This window comes from Vulpes vulpes, chromosome 11 (genome assembly GCF_048418805.1).
Source record: "Vulpes vulpes isolate BD-2025 chromosome 11, VulVul3, whole genome shotgun sequence".
Lineage (NCBI taxonomy): Eukaryota > Metazoa > Chordata > Mammalia > Carnivora > Canidae > Vulpes > Vulpes vulpes.
In genome coordinates, this window is record NC_132790.1 from 18,067,047 (window position 1) to 18,086,648 (window position 19,602).

The following is a 19,602-nucleotide window of genomic DNA, read 5'->3' on the forward strand; positions in this document are numbered from 1 at the left end:
AGTGCTAGAGTTTTTGTTTTTAGCAGTAAGGATGGTTATTGACAAGGACAAGTAGAGCTTCACTCTGTAAAGTCCATTAAGTTTGTAGTCAAGCTTAAATGATATGCTAAATGAAATTTTAATAATTCTAAATATAGGGAAAGCTTTCACTGAACAATTAGATTTATCAAGTCCCATTTTAGAGAATACTTAAGTGTATATAGAGATAGTGAACACAGCTGTGTTTTATTTTGAAAAGCACAATTTTAATGTTATAATAACTTTAATAGACTGATCTCTTGAGATTTTTTTTTTAAATTTTATTTCAGAGTGCAAGGTGGTGAGGAGGAGCAGAGGGAGAGGGAGAAGCAGGCTCACCCCTGAGCCGGGAGCCTGAAGCAGGACTCAATCCCAGGCCCATGGGATCATGACCTTAGCTGAAAGCAGACACTTAACTGACTGAGCCACCCAGGCACCCCTCTTGAGCTGTTTTTTAAGCAAAGTTTTTAAAAACCATAGATTTTCATTGTAATGTAGCTATAAAGTAAAACATTTATAATAATGAAAGAGAAAATAACCTAAATACTCATCAGCTACAGAGGTGATAAATTGTGATAATGGAAATACAAGGAGCTACGTAACAATTTGAGTAAATGAACTCAAGCTACATATATCAAATCAACATGTTACATTTCTAGGCCAAAATATTAATCCTTACCCAGAAAAAGGGCAGAAAAGGGAAGTTGCAGAAGAATAAGTGCGGTAGAATACCATAATATAAAGACTTTTAAAATTATTTACTTATTTAAAGGTTTTGTTTGACAGAGAGTGCACAAGCAGAAGAAGAAGGAAAAACAGGCTTTGCGCTGAGTAGGAAGCCTGATGCAAGACTCGATCCCAGAACCCTGGGGTCCTGACCTGAGCCAAAGGCAGACGCTTCACCAACTAAGCCGCCCAGGTTTTTTTTTGTTTTTGTTATAAAATTTATCATTTTAATCTTAGGTACACAGTTCAGTGGCATTAAGTATATTTGTATTGCTATACAACTGTCACTACTATCCATTATATAAAATTTTAAAACTCAAAGACCATATCCATGGTTTATAAATGCATACTTAGTAAAGTACAAAGCGCATATTCTGATAATCGCCAAATTCAGAGCTCTATCTCAGGGAGAGACAGAGGACACAGGTCTTCTAATTACATCTATGTGGTTGAGAGGTATACAAGTGCTTCTATGTTATCATTTATACTTCTTTGTACACTTGAAGTATTTCACTTGAAATAATTAAAAAAATTTTTTTTCAACTAGACACTTCCAGATGTTTTATAGCCATTGAATTTTCAAACATCCTGGCTTCAGTTCTAAGAAATATGGTACCAAGATCCAAGAGGTGAGGTTTTTCCCTGTTGAGGACAGTTAACTTTGTTGGGGGGGGGGACATCTCTTCCAAATTGAGCATTCTGACCCCAGCCTACCCTGTCAAGAACTTCCTCGGTCACAAGTGGCTGAGGTTGTAGGTCTCAAGCCTAACAGTCTGAGAGAATGACTCTATAAGAAAAAATACACAGGAGGAGGGCAGGTTTTGTAAAGTGAAAATGAGTTTAATTTTTGGATTTGACATGATAGTCTGACAAAGAGACATACATACTAATGGAATTTAGAGATAAGAGGAGCTTGAGAGGAAGGGTCAGAAGTAGAGCTGTACATTTTGGAACTTATAATGGATCCATGAAAATGAATGAATTTGTGAAAGGAAAAAGTATAAAGAAGAAACACATTGATATAAAAATCTCAGGGAGGGGATGAATGAAGAACCCGTGCAAGGGACTGAGAAAGAATAGATTAAAAGACCAATCAGGGCAGTCTGGGTGGCTCAGTGGTTTAGTGCCGCCTTCAGGGCAGGGCCTGATCCTAGAGACCGAGGATCGAGTCCCATGTCAGGCTCCTTGCATGGCGCCTGCTACCCCCTCTGCCTGTGTCTCTGCCCCTCTCTCTCACTCTCTCTGTGTCTCTCATGAATAAATAAATAAAATCTTTTTAAAAAGTAAATAAATAAAAGACCAGTCAGTAGGAAAAGAATGCTCAGGAGAGTAATGTGCCTGAAATTAAGGCAGGAGACTTTGGCAGGGATTTCAGATTAGTTCCATATTTGTTAAATGGGAAATAAGTGATAAATCACTTTCTTGTGTTGCAGATGAGCCTTTTTTTTTTTTTTTTAAGACTTTACTTATTTGACAGAGTGCCCAAGCAGGGGGAAAGAGACAAGCAGACTCCTTGCTGAGCAGAGAGCCTGACCCGGGGCTTGATCTTAGGACCCCTGAGATCATGACCTGAGCTGAAGGCAGACACTTAACTGACTAAGCCAGCCAGGCACCTCAGAGATAGTCTTAAGAGTGAGACCTGAGGGGAAAAAACTATCAGATTTGATGGTTAAGGCACAGTTAAGTCATTGCTGGGACTATATTGCTCCTCTGTAAACTCTTTAAAGACAAGGACTATTTTATATTATTATTTTTTAAAGATTTATTTTAGGGATGGAGAGAGCTCACATGAGTGGGAGGGGCAGAGGGAGGAGAGAATCTCAGGTAGACTCCATTCTGGGCATGGATGGGGAAGGTTGCAGTGCTCAATCCCACGACTTCAAGATCATGACCTGAGCTGAAACCAAGAGTTGGATGCTTAACAGACTGCACTACCTAGGCGCCCCTGTTTTATCATTTTAATTGGTGTCTAGCACTAAGTTGTTGTTTGGTAGTAAATATGTAAAGTATTATACCAAATAAAAAATGCTGAGCTTTCTCCTAGGATATAAAACCTATTTTTACCATCTACCCTATCTGTTCCATTGCTCTCCAATTCCTTTCTTACCTTTGAAAATAGTACATTCCTCTACTTCTCAGCTCCTCTATTTTTTTTAAAAAGACTTTATTTATTTATTCATGAGAGAGAGAGAGAGAGAGAGAGAGAGGCAGAGACACCAGTAGAGGGAAAAGCAGGCTCCATGCAGGGAGCCTGATGCGGCCCTGGGCCGAAGGCAGGCTCTAAACCGTTGAGCCACCCAGGGATCCCCTCAGCTCCTCTTTGATTCCAGTCTGACAAGCTCTTTATCAGTCATGCTTCCCCACTTCTTACCATGTCACATTCAGTGTTGCCTTTTGAAACCCTACATTTTATTTCCTTTCTTACTCCCATCACTCACTCATTAACTCAATATAAAGAAGACTACTGGGCAGCCCAGGTGGCTCAGTGGTTTAGCGCAGCCTTAAGCTTGGGGCATGATCCTGGAGACCTGGGATCAAGTCGGGTTCCCTGCATGGATCCTGCTTCTCCCTCGCCTGTAGTCTCTACCCCCCGCCCCCTGTGTGTCTCTCATGAATAAATAAAATCTTTCTTAAAAAATAAATAAAAATAAAATAAAACAAAAAAATAAAGACTACTCTAACAGAACTGTTCAGAGGTGGCATGAGCTTCCCGGGGACAATACTGAATTTCCTGCAAGGAAAAATAAATGATAAATGATATTCAGCAAGGTCAGGACCTCCACTTAAGGAAGGTGTGAGGATATTGAACACAGGTGGTTAGACTGGATGACTTTTTAAAAAACTTTGAGATGTAATTCACATACTAGGTAATTTATCTACTTAAAATGTACAGTCAGTGGTTTTTAATATAGTCACAGATTTGTGCAACTATCACTACAATTTTAGAACCTTTTTTTTTATTTTAGAACCTTTTTATCACCTCTTCTACATACACACAAAAAACTCCATACCCATTAGCAGTTACCCCCCCACCCCACTCCTCAGCCTCAAGCAAGCTGTAATCTACTTTTTGTCTCCAAAGATTTGCCTGTTCTGGACATTTCATGTTCATAGAATCATGTAATATATGATCTTGTATGATTGGCTTTTTCTTGTGTGTTTTTACTTAGCATAATGTTTGCAAAGTTCATCCCTACTATAGGATGTAGCAGTACTTCATTCTTTTTTATGGCCAGGTAATATTCTATTGCATGGGTGTACCACATTGTACTTACCCATTTATTGTCAGTTGATGGAGTTTTTCGGTAATTATGAAAAATGCTACTATTAACATTTTTGTGCAAATTTTTGTGTGAGCATATTCTTGGGTATATAGCTAAAAGTAGAATTACTGGGTCATAGGGTCAAAAGGTGTTTACCCTTTTGAAGAACTGCCAGGCAGATTCTCAACCGCTGAGCCACTCAGGCATCCTGGGTTATTTTTTTTATTGTTGAGTGGCAAGAGTTCTTTATATATTTTGGATACTTGAACCTTATCAGATCTATGATTTACAAATATTTGCTCCCATTCAGTATGTTGTCTTAACTTTTTTGTGGTATCCTTTGCAGCACAAAAGTTTTAAAATTTGATGAAGTTTAGTTTACCTATTTCTTCCTGTCTATTTGTGGTTTTGGTGTCCTATCTAAGAAACCATTGTCTAATCCAAGGTCACAAAGATTTATGTCTGTTTTCTTCTAAGAGTTGTATAATTTTTTTACATTTAGGTCTTTAATGAATTTTGAGTTAATTTTTAAAAATAGTGTGGGTAGGGGTCCAACTGCATTCTTTTACAGGTAGATATTTAGTTGTCTCCATACTATTTGTTAGAAGATTGGATGATTTTTAAGGCTTCTTCTTACTCTGAAGATTATATGATGCTTTGTAGTACATTGGTTTCTGCTATTGTCTAAATAGGTGGATAGTCAAGATTTCATAGGATGGCCATCTTTTTCCCAAGAATACATTGTGTCTAAAAACAGGGATTGCCATTAGTCCTTTATCAGTTTCTTCAAGACTTCTCAGTTGCTTTCAGTTCTGCCTTTCTTTTTTAGGATACTAGTTTGCTTCTGGTCTTTGACAGTTCCATTTTTCTCCCTCTTTTTGCACATAAGTACACCTATCCCACCAATACTTCTAGTATGGGAATACTTCACTCACTCTATTTTTTGAACTAGCTTTTCCATTTAGGTAGCTTATAGTTTCTTCCCAAGCCTAACTGTAGTCTCTAATAAAAATTTCTTCTGAATGTGTGTGAAAAATGGGTACTCGGTCTTCCCCTTGTCATGTCTTTGTCATTATCTTTTCTTAGTGTATTAAACTCCTAACCTTGGAGTTTTCTGACCCCTTTCCTCATTATTTCTATGTTCTGTCCAGTATGAAATGCTGCTGATCATTCCATGCCAAGGGCTTTTGGATCTGTTGCTTCCTCTTTATAGCTAGAGCCAGCGCCTCATCTCTGAGCTTAATTACTGCCTTCTTGCTGATTTTTTTAAACCCTAGTTTCTCTCTGCATTAGACCCTATACTCAAATACTAGATTTAATCCTTCTCAGGCACCCTTCTCATGAAGTCATTTCTCTGATCTTAGACCCACAGTATCAAATTTATACATCACAAATTAGCATTTAAACCCTCCACCTCCACTTCTCTCTCCTTATCTCTTATTTCCCTAAATGGAGCCAAACTAATTGGTAGTTAGCCTTCTTTATTCTTTGTTCTTGTTTCTTTGTTCTCCTCTCTTTCTTGTTGCAGAGGTGTTCTTTCCTCCTGCCATGCTTTTGCTTCTTTGCTATTGTGTCTCCTTCCCCTCAGTGATTGATCCCATTTGACTCCTTTTTTTCCTTCTTTGCATTCTTTTAATGCTTAGAGATTTAGTTTGTCTAGTAATAAGGTCCATGATACCCTGTCCTTTTTTGTTGTTTTGAGTATACTGCTTTTTAAAAGCATCATTCAATGTGGGAACTATTGTTTTTATTTTATTTATAGCTCACTCCTACCTATAGCAGAGTCCTGGACATAATAGTTGTCCAGTAAATCTTCCTGGCTGATAGACTATAAAAGTTTTGGGGAGAAATGTAGTGTTTAGCATTGTCATCATTTTTTAATTTTAGAAATGCAAAATAATACCTTTTGTGCCATTACCTGATTTTTAATTTTTTTGTTTTATACCAAGTTTTGGAGACTGTGCTCTCAGTACAACAGTAAAATGAAGTTTAACAACATATACTACTACAAAATATTAAATCTAATTTATTGAACACTAGCCATCTGATATATCAGATTCTCTCAAGAGAAAGGTTAGCTTCTTGGATGCTGGCTGGGCATTTTTTGAAGGTGCATTTTGGCCTTAAAGCCATTACTCACCATTTAATATATTAAGATCCTTGACAATTTAATAGCTATATAGTCACCAGAACCCAGAATAAAAGAATAAAGAGTGTTGACCTGATTTCCTTCTACTGTATGAAGCTCTGCTTTTGTTGCTAACCTACTCTTAAAAAGCATTTCTTCCCATAATTTCCATGTCCTTCAAAGTCAGTAATGGGAGGGAAAGGAGGATTACCGGAGTGGAGTTGGCTGAGCGAGGGGATTCAAGGCAGAAGGCAGCTTCCAGACCTTGTGTCTAGCTATGTTACCTTCCTGTCTTCTTTCTTAGCTCAGGAGCACAGTTGACTTAAAGGTAGTCATCAGTTTATACCACCTTATTAACATTGTTAACGCAAGTTTCCTTTCTTGTTCCTTTCTTTTTAACCCTTTGTCTTCAATCCACATGCCCATTCCCTTCCCCATTTATATGTGCCTACTGTGATTTGCTTGAGAAATACGTAGCATAATTATGGTGCCTTCAGCTTACGTAGTGGTTTGTCTATTTTTTACTCAGTGCTGTGCTTTTTAAGATGTATTCGTATTGCTGTAAGTACATTTAAAGTGATTTCTAGAAGTTACATAGAATTCCATATTTGTATCCACTCCATTTTGAGTTTCCATTTTTCCAGTTATTGAAATCAAAGTTACTTCAATATTCCCTACTACATTATCATCACAGCAGACATTCTTACATAGGTCTCTAATGTGTATAACTTGCATCTAGACCATTCTACTTGGAATGTCTCTTGAATTTATCCACCAGAGTGGGATCACTGCATCACATAGGACACAGACATACTTCAGTCACTAAGGACTCTTAGCAAAATGGCTATATCCACTTAACTTCTTTACATCTTTGCCAACCTTTACTGAAACCACTATTCTAACTTTTAAGCCCTTCTGAACAGTATGAACAATGCTATCTGGTTATTAGAATTTGTATTTGCTTTTACTCTGAGTTTGGTCATCTCTTCATTTACTTGCTAATCATTTCACCTTCTCTTTCTGTAGGTTCCCTTCCTGTAGCTTTTGACTATTTTTCTGTCGGGTTTCTTGTGATTTTTATATCAAATTGTAGAGATTCCTTATCTATTCTAGACATTTAGTCTCTTGGCAACTTTAGATGTTTCAGGAGCTTTTCCTTGTCTGTCCTCTATTTTAAAACTCTTTTTGTGGTATTCTGTATTGAACAGAAATCTACAGTTGTGTTGAAGTCAAATCTAACAGTATTTCACTGTATAATTTGTATTTTTAGAGTCTGATTTTATGAAGTCTTTCTTCTCTGTAATGTTAGCTCCCAGTGGTTTTCCCCCACAAACCTGTTTACATGGCCTTTTGAAGAGAGGGCTTTCCCTTCTCACCTATGGCTCTCAGGAGGCTTGGCAGTTGGTATTAATGTTTGACTGCCCCTGATGGAGGAAAAAGATGCAAGAAAATTGCACACTCCTTTTCTAAGCCTTATGCTTCTACTCACAGGACCCGGTGACCCTGTTTGTGCTGTATGAATCCTGTCTGCACAAGCGATAGCCAGTGGGGAAAGGGATGCATACCTACCCAAGCAGAGTGATCAAATCTTCCAAGGAACTTGGAATTGTGACTAGTCTCTGTTGGCCTCTTGAAGGACATGCAGACTGAGGGGTTTTGGGGTGACCCATATTTCTCCATGTTCACAAAGAAGCTAGAGAAATGGTCTGCACAGAAGGGAGAATAAAGGAAATAGGCATGGAGAAGCACAGGAAGAAGCCTCTGGCCCCATGGAGAGGGAGACTGTAGAACATGAGAGTAGCTGTCCTGGATCCTGATGGCTTTCCAGCTTCTGGTTCTTTTCTCTTCTGAGACCAGATTGCATTTCCTTTTCTGTATTAGTTAGGGGTGGCTAACTCTGTAACAGACTCGAAAGGGTTTAATGGCTCTAACACAATGGAAGTTTATTTCTTGCTCACATAAACAGATCCAGATGGTTCTAAGTTGGTGGAGTAGCAGCATTGGAGGGCTCTGTGCCACACAGTTATTCAGAAACCTACACTAATGGAGGCTCTGCCATTTTTATCACATGACTTCAAAGGTCTCCCTAGGTCAGTATGAAGCCTGCAGATGGGAAATGAATGGAGTTTAATACAGGAGAAGTTTTATAGGCCAGGCCTTGAATCAGCACACACCACTCCCATTCCTCTGGCTAGAACTCTATCTCATGACTACCTTTAACTGCATAGGAAGCTGAAAAATCTTATCAGGCTATGGACCTAAAAGGGTTTGGAGAACAGGTAGATTGCTACGTCATATTTATTATCTGTGTGATACCTCTGTATCCTTAAAGTCAAGTTCCTGTTTTTTTCTTAACTTGTTTGAGTTGGCTTCTGTTCTTTATGCCTCAGTGTATGAGGTAGTTTCATAAGAGCTATCTTTAAAATAGTAGAAGAAATAAATACTGATTATTTTCTCAGGAAAGTTGGGTCGATTTCCACCGATGATGCATCATCACCAGCCACCCGCAGATGGCCAGACCCCTGGGGCTCGTTTCCAGAGGTCTCACCTTGCAGAGGCATTTGCAAAGGCCAAAGGATCTGGTGGAGGCACTGGAGGAGGAGGTAGTGGAAGAGGCCTGATGGGACAGATTATTCCAATCTATGGTTTTGGGATTTTTTTATATATATTATATATTCTATTTAAGGTAAGTGGAATCACCTTGATCATATTATATCAAGAAAATTTGGTATCCTAATAAAAATCATTTGTTGGCATTAAAACTCTTTTTTTTTCCTTTAATTTTTATTTATTTATGATAGTCACAGAGAGAGAGAGAGAGAGGCAGAGACACAGGCAGAGGAAGAAGCAGGCTCCATGCACCGGGAGCCTGATGTGGGATTCGATCCCGGGTCTCCAGGATCGCGCCCTGGGCCAAAGGCAGGCGCCAAACCGCTGCGCCACCCAGGGATCCCCGGCATTAAAACTCTTTACAGTTCATAACCTTTATTCAAATTCTTTTTAAACCTTGCTTGCTCTTTATGAGGTATTTAGGATAATTGTTACCTCTGTTTTATAGAAGAGGAGATTTTCGCTCAAAGCTTAAATGGTTTGTCCTAGAAGTCACAACTAGAACTGTAGAATCACGTCTTGAGCCTGGGTCTTCTAGTTGCTAATGCAGTGAGCAATAAAGATCAAAGCTCCTCCCACTCCAGTTTTTTTGTTTCTGTTTCTTTGACTGGATGCCTTTGCAAGCTTAAAAGGTGTAAAGCTATTTTAAGGAGAACTTTATTACTAGGATTGGCACAGTGATTTCCAAGTAGCCCACTGTGAGACCAAATAATGACCATACCAACACCACTTTGTCCTCCTTTTCCCCCTCCAGGAGTGTGAAGTGATGTTTTTAACATCTGCTGTAGTTTGCTGAAACAAAACTGCCAATCCTGAAACTAAGCCTGATGTCTCGTAGCTCTGGGGAGACATGGTTTGGGTTCTTCAAAAGCAACTCCCAGTTAAGTTCCCCCTCCAGGTGGACTTCAGTGAGCTATGGGCCTAGACACTGAAGTGGAACAGAAGTCACATTCTGTATCCTTTTTGGAAATCTTAAATATTCACTGTGCCCTTCTAATCAGAATAAGAAACAAGTTTCTTCTTGCTCAGGAACTCTGTAAGGGACCCGAGTTGCCTCTGTAAGAACACCCCTGAGGGCTGTACATCCCCTTTTAGATGAGTGTGGGAAAGGCAGATGACCTGGAAAGAGATTTTTTTTTGTCTTTGTGACTTGATGGGTTTTCATTTGGGGGCCTTCTTTTGGTTCTCTCTCTCTTTCTCTCTCTCTGTCTCCCTCCCCTCCCTTCCCCTCTCTCTTTTGAAATGTTTCTCTGATATTGGTATTTGATTTGATTTCTGACTTAATTTTTATCTCCCAATCTTTTTTTTTCATTTAATATGAGGGGTTCCATGACTTTGAGGTTCTGAGCTGCTGTTGATGTGCTGTACCTCCTTCAATTCTCAGCTTTCAAAGGGGAAAACTACTGCAGAGGATCGGAAATGCTCTACTGCCACAGCTGGAAACACCCACAGGAAAATTAGTAAGTGCCCCTTCTCAGTATATGCACAGGTTTTATTGAGTCAGACTGCCATAATATGGTCAGAGGGGCAATTTATGGAAAAGTCTTAAAATAATTTCTTAAAAATTTCCCCAAATTAATCCAATGCCATTTTTACCTAAGCTCTGGGAAGTCTTGAGTTTCCAAATTGATGTTGAGCTTTTAAGAGAAAGAGTTCCAAAAACTATAAAACTACCTGTTTACTTTTTTTATATTAGCAAATTAATATTTCACATTTAGAATGGGTTACTTCTCATTCCAGACTTTAGAATATTTGTAGCAGATACCTTTATTTCACAGACAGGAAAACTAAGGAAGAAAGATCAAGTCATGGCCAAAATAGGTTATTAAATCTAGGGACAGTGTTTAACACTTTTGACTCATGAAATAACACGGTCATCAAATATTTACTGACCAAGTGGAGTATTCTGTGCCTTCTGGAGAAATGAAATGTGTATGGCATGGCTCTTTCTTCTAAGAATCCATAGTCTAGGATGAATGTCAGGAAAAATAACTTGTGCAAAGTTTATTATCTAGAAGGGGACTTGATGAAGGCCTTACGGGAAATGACACGAAGCTGGGTCCTGTCAGATAGATGAGATGGCTTAAGGAAGACACAGCCTGATACAGGATGGCTGTGGGAAAGAAGGCTGGGGGAGCAGGTAGGTTAAGCCATGTCACTGAAGGCCTTGGAGGCGAAACGGCTTTATCCTGTGGATAATGAAGCCTCATCAGAAGTTTTTAAGAGAAAGCAGCAAAGTGAAGTGAGGCTGAGCCACTGAAGCATCTGCCTTTGGCCATAACCGCTTTTTGGATATACTCAGAATTCTCTGGGAAGTAGATATCCCAGTCATAGTCTGCATCCTTTTTAGAAATCTTAAATATTCAAGGAATTCTTAAAGAAAGCGCTTGAGTTTTTTTGTTTTGTTTTGTTTTTAAAAGATTTTATTTATTTATTCATGAGAGACACAGAGGCAGAGACACAGGCAGAGGGAGAAGCAGGCTCCATGCAGGGAGCCCCATGCGGGACTCCAAGATCACGCCCTGGGCCAAAGGCAGGCACTAAACTGCTACACCACCCAGGGATCCCCTAGGTCCTGCGTTCTTAATTGAGATAATGTCTAACCAACAGTGATGGTAAATGCATCAGTAAAATAATTTTGAAAAGATTTTTGGACTCTCAAAGAATAGCAAGTTCTGTATCCAGTCACATAATGCATTTAAAACAGATATAAATAAAATGAATTCTTAAGAACAGCTATCTTGTAATATAGCAGTTATATCTGCTTCTTATCCTTCAATTTTGAATAATGCAGACAATTAAAATAACCTAAGCATTTATGTGGCACAGTCCTCTAGACACTGCAGATGTTAACCGCATGCATAAGAATTTGTTCTAAAAGTATTAAAAGGCCTTTGAAATACTATATTTTACGGTGGCCTTCTAAATATATCTGGTTAGAAGGATACTCGTGTGTGAAACAGAAAAACTGGATTATCTGCATAGTGAACAGCATTTTGTTTTCCTGCTGCCTTAAAGTTCATTTCATGTACTAATTGATTTTTTTTTTCTACTCTACTTTTAGGGTCTTAATTTCAGTAGATAGATGTGATCTCTGTTGACCTTTGTTGAGAATACTGGGGACCAAGTACACCACTTCATCCCAAATGATGAGGGTAGGAAACGTTGGTCAGGGAGGCTTCAGCCCTAGTTCAAGACTTCCTCTGTGAAGAAAGGATAGTATTAAAATCATGATCCTCTAGATATGTTTTCAGACTTTGGGTTCAGGTGAAATACTGCTCATTTCAGGGTGTTACCTCCTTTTCTAAAGTACCTTGTGTGTTTGGTACTTTTCCCCTCAAGCATCATTGGATTAGAAAGGATACGTTTATCTTCTTCATTTCTTCTTGGGTGATCATGTTGAGTGGGGTGTTTTATTTGTTTTCTCTTCTCCTAGGTATTTTTTTTTTAGCTGGTCCTGCTGTGTTTCCATGTAAGAGAGAGTGATTTGTTTATTACTCCCAAAACCTATATCCTTTAGATCTCAGTGGCCACACCTTGGTACCTTTTGTGTCCTGATTGGACCAGCTGGAGAGACATGAGGCTCTTCTCTGAATCTCTAAACCAGCTAGGATTATTTGTAGGGTATCACAGCCAGACAGTTTCAGAAAAGAGCTTTGGGAGTTATGTATAATGGTTCCTTAGATTGATGCTTATTTTTCAGCCAATTTCGAGCTTGTTCAACTGCAAGAAAAACTGAAAGAGACAGAGGAAGCCATGGAAAAATTAATCAACAGAGTGGGACCTAATGGTGAGAGGTAGGTTTTCACATAACAGGACTCAGACTATTTCCCATTTAGAGAATCCATTTAGCATTTTGCTTTACTTTGATTTCTGGACCATTTATTTTCATTTTATATAACTGTCAACTTATTTGTCATTTACATATTAGTTTTTACTAAGTATTTCCATTTTCATACCATCTGCTTTCAAGAGTCTTTGTTGAGTATTGTACACATTATCATTATTGTGAGGGGAAGTTTATGAGCAGTCTTGCCCAGTGAAATAACCAGGTTCTAAGGAAGATAATTTCATAGCTGTCTAATAATTTGGTTTTACTTTAAATTATGCCTTCTTAAATCTGCTTGAGACAAAAAGAAGAGGATAAGGGTGATTAGGCATTTGTATTTTGTGTTTTCTATTCCAGAACAGGATTAGACATGTAAAGTGGGGTCCAAAGTTCAGCTAGCCCTTTAGGATGCCTTACAGGGAAGACCACCCTCCTGCTACTGGGCTGGCTGAGAATCTGAAAAGGTGACTTCAGGAGGTTGATGAAAGTGGGCAAAAAACTAAGAAAATATAGATGTAGGAAGGCCACGGAGGAAAAGCCAGAATGTCAGCTTGAGAAAGGAGAGGGATTCAGTCTTAGCAAGACCTTCTGACAAAGATGAAGGAAAAACTGAGGTTGAGTGGCAGAATCCCAGGTGTTAAGAGGTCCGTCCTGTGGGCTCACTGTGGAGTCTCTGCATCCAAGAAAACTGCTGTTGCACCATGGCCTCTGTTTGCCATGTTGGTGGTGCTAGTGCCTCATATCCTTCTCCGCTCCTTGGATCCAGCCTTGCGCATCTTTGGCTAGATAAGGCAAGAGTAAACATTCTCAGATTGCAGCTCCTTGGCTTGACTTTTTTCCTACAACATCTAAAATGATGCTGAAATGAGGATGAGAATGAACCTTGCCTGTCTTCACCCAGGAGGCTTCACTTTTTGGTTCAGAAGGCAGAGTGACTATCCGGACTGTTCCCATAGAGGTAGAGGAATGTGTACATACTTACACATGAGTATATCTCTGGAAGTGTGTAATAAAACTTGATACTTGTTGAGCACTTATGAAGAACAAAGCTCTGAGAGAAATACCTTATCATTATCTAATGTAGAAGTATTTGTCGGAGTGTGACTAAACCAATTTGTACAGCTATACTTTTCTGGTCTTTTCTGCCCTTAACTTGTACTACTCGCAGTCTAGGTGGGGAACTACCAGCCTTTTATGGACCCTCAAGCCTCAAAGAGTATCTGTTCCCTGGTCCATTTGAAGACCCATGCCACACCTAAGGGTCATGAAAACCATAGATGAAAACCTGTGGGCAGGGCTTCCCATCTGGGAGACTAAGCCCCTGGGCCTTGAAGTAAGAAACAAGAGGAAGATATTTTCTATTACTGCTGTTCACACTCCCTTAGTTCAAATCATATAGCTTTGCTTTCCAACCTGTGCATATCATCTGTCCATTGCGTAAGCCAGTGATGTAGTACTGTGACTCTAACTACTTTATGCTTTGTGCCAGGATTACTTCTCTGTAAGGTAGATGAGTGGTCCCCACCCTGCAGCTAGAGTTGTGCCATCTCATTGTTTCTGGGGCCACAGGTCCTAGCTCAGAATGTTTACTCTTTGTAAGATGCTAAGTAAGGTATGAACTCCTTGCCTGTTGAATCCAGCTTGCCACATGGCAATGATTGTAAAACATTTTACAGTACTTCTCAGAAACTGTGGATTGACTCTCCTTCCACTGAAGAGAAAATAGCTTGTAGCTCCCTTTCTCAAATCTCTCATCTTCCAGTTCTAAAAAGATGACTTTCTCCCTGTCACTTATGATCTAGTACCTTCTATCCTTACAGGTAGGCCTTATGGGACTTCACCCTCAAACTCAAAGGGCTAACTAGCCCCATGTTTTACGTGATTTCCTTTTTTACGCTTATATCCTTTAACCTTAGTGTCTGTGGCATTTGTTTTTCTCTGTGTTTCTGTGATTATTAGAAGAGCCTCAAATACCCCGGTATTTTTCTAGTAGATCAAAATTTAACACATCTCCAGGCTCTGAGAGTCTAGGAGGGGATTAAAGACACAGAAACCATGTTCATTTACAACCTTCTAAGTCCTTTTAGGGAATGTTAATTCCATAATTATAAGGTTTTCTTAAAATTCCAGAAATATGTGGTTTCTGAAACTTAACCTAGGAATTACAACTGAAGCAGCATGTCTAGTTGTAATCATTCACCTCCTGGAAGCATGGCACGGCCTGAGGGAGAAGTGGGGTGCAACCCAGGCAGAAAACAGCCAGAGAAGGCATGTTGAGGATGCATATGAAACTGTAGATTTATGGCATGCATTCCTGGGATATAAACTTACTGAGGACAGACTTAGTCCGTTTAGTTCATTGTTCACATAATAGATACTAAGGAAGTTCTTATTGTTGAAAAAGGGTAGATAGTCACTTTTGAGACAAGCATTTGTACATGAATCATGGGTAGAAGAGGTAATCATGGCATTCTTTGCTAAGATCCTTCTCTTCATTTCCTGACCTTTATATTCAGGGTCCTATGTCTCATAGATTATCTGCCCTTCTTCAGTTGATAAATGTCTTTTGAAAGAATGTGCAAAATGAAAATCATTATCTATCTCCAGCTGACTCTACTCCACTTTTAATATTCTCCATCTTGGCAAGTGGCTCCCACCATCTACTTAATTGCCCAAAGCAGAAATCTGATATTATCCTTGATTTACCTTTTTCTTCACTTCCTATATCTCATCAATCACCCTGTCTTGTTATTTCTTCCTAATTAATAAGTCTGTCTCCCTGCAAAAGACTCTAAGCTCTGCTAGGATAGGGATTATCTGTATTATTCCCAGAGCCTAGCACAGGCCAACAGTAGGCTCTAAAAAAGTGTTAGTTGAAATGGAAGAATGCATTAGAGAATGAATGCCTTTTTAAAAAAATTATAGTTGACATACAGTGTTCTGTTAGTTTCAGTATATCTTACATAGTGCTTACCACAATAAGTGTAATTATCATCTGTCACCATACATTATCTCAGTATTATTGACTATATTCTCTGTGGTATTTTTTACCTATGTGACCTACTTGTTTTATAACTGAAAGTTTGTACCTCTTACTGTCCTTTACCTATTTTTCCCATTCTCCCCACCAGCAACCATCAGCTTGTTCTCTGTATTTGAGTCTATTTCTGTGTGTGTTTGTTTTAGATTTCACATGTAAGTGATATCATGGTATTTTAATATTTTTCTCTGTCTGACTTATTTCATTTAGCATGATACCCTGTAAGTCCATCCATGTTGTGAATGGCAAGATCTCATTCATTTTTATGCTTAGTAATAGCATTCCAGTGCACGTGCATGCACATGCATGTGTGTGTGTGTGTGTGTGTGTGTGTGTGTACACAACAAATCTTTATCCATTCTTCCCAAGTGGATGACACTTGGGTTGCTTCCATGTCTTGGCTACTGTAAATAATGCTGCAATAAACACAGGGTGCATACTTCTGAATTAGTGTTGCTGTTCTTTTTTGGTAAATGCCCAGTAGTGGAATAACTAGATCATATAATAGTCCTATTTTTAATTTTTTGAACCACCTCCATACTGTTTTCCACAGTGGCTGCAACAATTTAAATTCCTACCAACAGTGTACAAGGGTTCCTTTTTCTCTATATCCTCGCCAACACTTGTTGTTTTTTTGGTTCTAGCCATTCTGATAGGTGTGAGATGATACCTTATTATGGTTTTGATTTGTATTTCCCCAATGATTAGTGATGTTGAACATCATTTCATGTATCGATTGGCCATCTGTCTGTCTTCTTTGGAAAATATCTGTTCAAGTCCTCTGCCTATTTTTAATTGGATTATTTGTTGGGGGCCATTTGGTGTTGAATTTAGAAGTTCTTTATATATTTTGGATACTAACCACTTATCAGAAATATCATTTATAAATATCTTCTCACATTCAGTAGATTGCCTTTTCATTTGGTTGATGATTTCCTTCACTGTGCAAAAGCTTTTTATTTCAGTGTCATCCCAATAATTTATTTTTACTTCTGTTTTCCTTGTGTGAGAAGATATAGCAAGAAGAATGTCACTAAGGCTGATGTCAAAGACATTACTTATGTTTTCTTCTAGGAGTTTATGGTTTCAGGTCTCACATTATCTTTAATCCATCTTGAGTTTATTTTTGTGTATGATGTAAGAAAGTGTTCCAGTTGTATTCTTTTGCATGTAGCTCTTCAGTTTTCCCAACACCATTTATTAAAAAGACCATCTTTTCTCCAGGGTATATTCTTGTCTCCTTTGTTGTAGAGTAATTGACCACATAGGTGTGCATTTATTTCTGGGCTCTCTCTCCTATTCCAGTGATCTGTTTGTCTGTTTTTGTGCCAGTACCTTACTGTACCAAAGTATATAACTACAACTTTGTAGTTTATCTTGAAATCTGCAATTGTGATACTTCCAGCTTTGTTCTTTCTTCTCAAGATGCCTTTGGCTATTTGGGGGTGTTCTGTGGTTCTGTACATATTTTAGCATGTGTTGTAGTTCTGTGAAAAATGCTGTTGGTGTTTTGATGGAGATTGCATTGAATCTGTAGATCTATAATATTCTTTCAGCCCACAAATGTGGTATATCTTTCCATTTGTGGTATCTTCAGTTTCTTTCATTGCTGCCTTATAGTTTTCAGAGTATGGGTCTTTTACCTTGTTCTCTGAAAGGGGGGTATAACGCAAAATGATTTCTAAAGCCCTAAAGAGCCATAAGATAGAAGAAAAAAGGCTGAAGAATCCTGTTTGTCAACAAGTGACTTAATAAAGGGACTTATGAGCAGAAGTGTGCTGTGGGTATCTGCAAAACAAGTAGATCTCCATAACCCCACCTGTCATAAGTTCTGCTTTTATAGCCCTAGATATTGGGGAATACATACTGGGAGACCTGGGAGGAAATGTTTCAGAATCACAGTCATAGCTCCAGAGAAGATCAAGGACCTTATACCCCAAAGGTATATTTAAGGGTGTGGTCAAACAAAAAAGAGCATGCATTGAGGGGAGTGCTATACTGAAGGAGGCTTCAGGTCACAGAGTGGTCATCATGGTGGATTTGTGCAAGATAGTATTAGTCATGTTCACACACACTCCCTTGGCTAAATTTATTCCTAGGTATATATTCCTTTTAGTGGAATTGTAAATGGGACTGTTCTAATTTTTCTTTGTGTTGCTTCATTATTACTATATACAAATGTATATAGAAATCTATATACAATAGATTTCTATATATTAGTGTTGTACCTTGCAGCTTTACCACATTCATTTATTAGGTATAATAGTTCTTTGGTGGAGCCTTTAGAGTTTTCTTTGTATAGTATCATGTCCTCTGCAAAGAGTGACAGTTTTACTTGTTCCTTACCAGTCTGGATGTATTTTATTTATTTTTCTTGTCTGATTGCCTTGGCTTAGAACTTCCAGTACTATGTTGAACAAAGGGGCATGAAAGAACATCCTTGTCTTGGTCCTGATCTAGAGGAAAAACTTTCAGTTTTTCACTATTGAGAATGTTAGCTAACATCTAACCCATCTATATATGATGGGTTCATCATATATAGCCTTGCTTATATTGAGTTATGCTCCCTCTAAGCTCACTGTTGAGAGTTTATCATGAATAGATGTTGAATTTTGTCAAATAATTTTTCTGCATTTATTGAGATGATCCTATGGATTTTATCCTTTGTTTTGTTAATATGGTTTATCATGTTGATTTGTGGATATTGACTTACATCCTGGAGTAAATCCCACTTGATCATAGTGAATGATTCTTTTAGTGTATGGATGGATTTGGTTTGCTAATATTTTGCTGATGATTTTTGCATCTTTGTTCATCAGGGATATTTACCCTGAGGTCTTTACTTCTGACCTAGGTCAGGACTGTCTCATGTGGTAGCTCATGTGTTTTTCTTTTCTCTAATTTTGCCTCTCTTCAATTCATTTTCTCTTCCAAACAAATGGATTATGGTGTTTTGTTTTGCTTTAACCCTGTAACCGGTCTCTGTTACTCTTGGTAAAGTATAGAATTCTTTAACTTGGCTTACCTGGTCTTGGGTGACATGGCCCTTACATACCTTTGTTGCTTTATCTTCATTACTCTGTCTGTGCTCCATCCACATGGACTACTTCTCTAAAATGCCCATCTGCCTTTGCTTCTAGGACTTTGCATATAACTTTTTCCTTTGTTGACTGTCTCTTTGACTCCTATCCCACACACCCTTATTTTAACTCTTTCTTGTAGGTATCCCTTAGACATTATCTTCTCTTAACATCTTAGCCTGAACTTCAGACTTGGTTAGGTGTTCCTCTGATGTGCTCCCATGCCACCTGCATTCACTGATATTGTAAGCATCGTATTACTTTCTGATCTTCTGTTAACTTTTCTGTGCACTCAAACACCCTGTAATCTTGAAGATAGGAAATTTTCATCGTTCAAATTTGTATTCCTGGTGCTGGTACATTGACAGTGTCAGTACATGTTGAAAGAATGAATGAGGTAGATATAAGGAAAGTACTTCAGATAATGCAGGCTGTTTCAGCAATAAGAATATCTTCTTTGGCACCTAGTTTGATTTTGCTTTGTGTAGCCCTGTGTGGAGGTCAATGGCAGGTATTATTTTCTCTCTAAGAAACTGTATCTCAGAGCAAGTGTATTCCAAAGATGGTATTAGTTTTCTGTGGCTGATGTTACAAATTACACAAACGTATTACCTTAAAACAACACATAATTGTCATCTCACAGTTCTCTGTTACACATCCTACACTGGGCTAAAATCAAGGTGGCAGGACTATATTCCCTGCTGGAGGCTCTTTGCCTTTTTCAAGTTTTAGAAGCTACCCATGTTCCTTGGCTCAGCGGACCCTTTCCTCCATCTTCAAGGCCAGTGACAGTGGGTTGGGACCTTCCTACATCCTATTACTCTGACCTCTTCTGCCTCTGTCTTCCATCTTTAAGGACCCTAGTAATTCCATGTACGCTCATAGATAATCCAGGGTAAGCTGTATTT

The 19,602-nt window shown here is 38.6% G+C and overlaps 1 protein-coding gene across 10 annotated transcripts in view; it reads left to right on the forward strand.

Moving 5' to 3' along the window:
- The window catches only part of RIC3 (RIC3 acetylcholine receptor chaperone), a 56,385-nt gene that overhangs the window by 15,803 nt on the left and 20,980 nt on the right, over positions 1–19,602 (forward strand). For 6 of the 10 annotated variants that reach the window (XM_026008313.2, XM_026008315.2, XM_072725697.1 and 3 more), the window contains exons 2-4: positions 8,595–8,821; positions 10,130–10,205; positions 12,449–12,542. In XM_026008313.2, the coding sequence (XP_025864098.2) occupies positions 8,595–8,821; positions 10,130–10,205; positions 12,449–12,542 (397 nt within the window). Of the gene's footprint in view, positions 1–8,594; positions 8,822–9,499; positions 10,206–11,809; positions 11,901–12,448; positions 12,543–19,602 lie in introns of those variants that run through there. The other 4 variants (XM_072725694.1, XM_072725695.1, XM_026008318.2 and 1 more) reach the window with 2 other exon arrangements.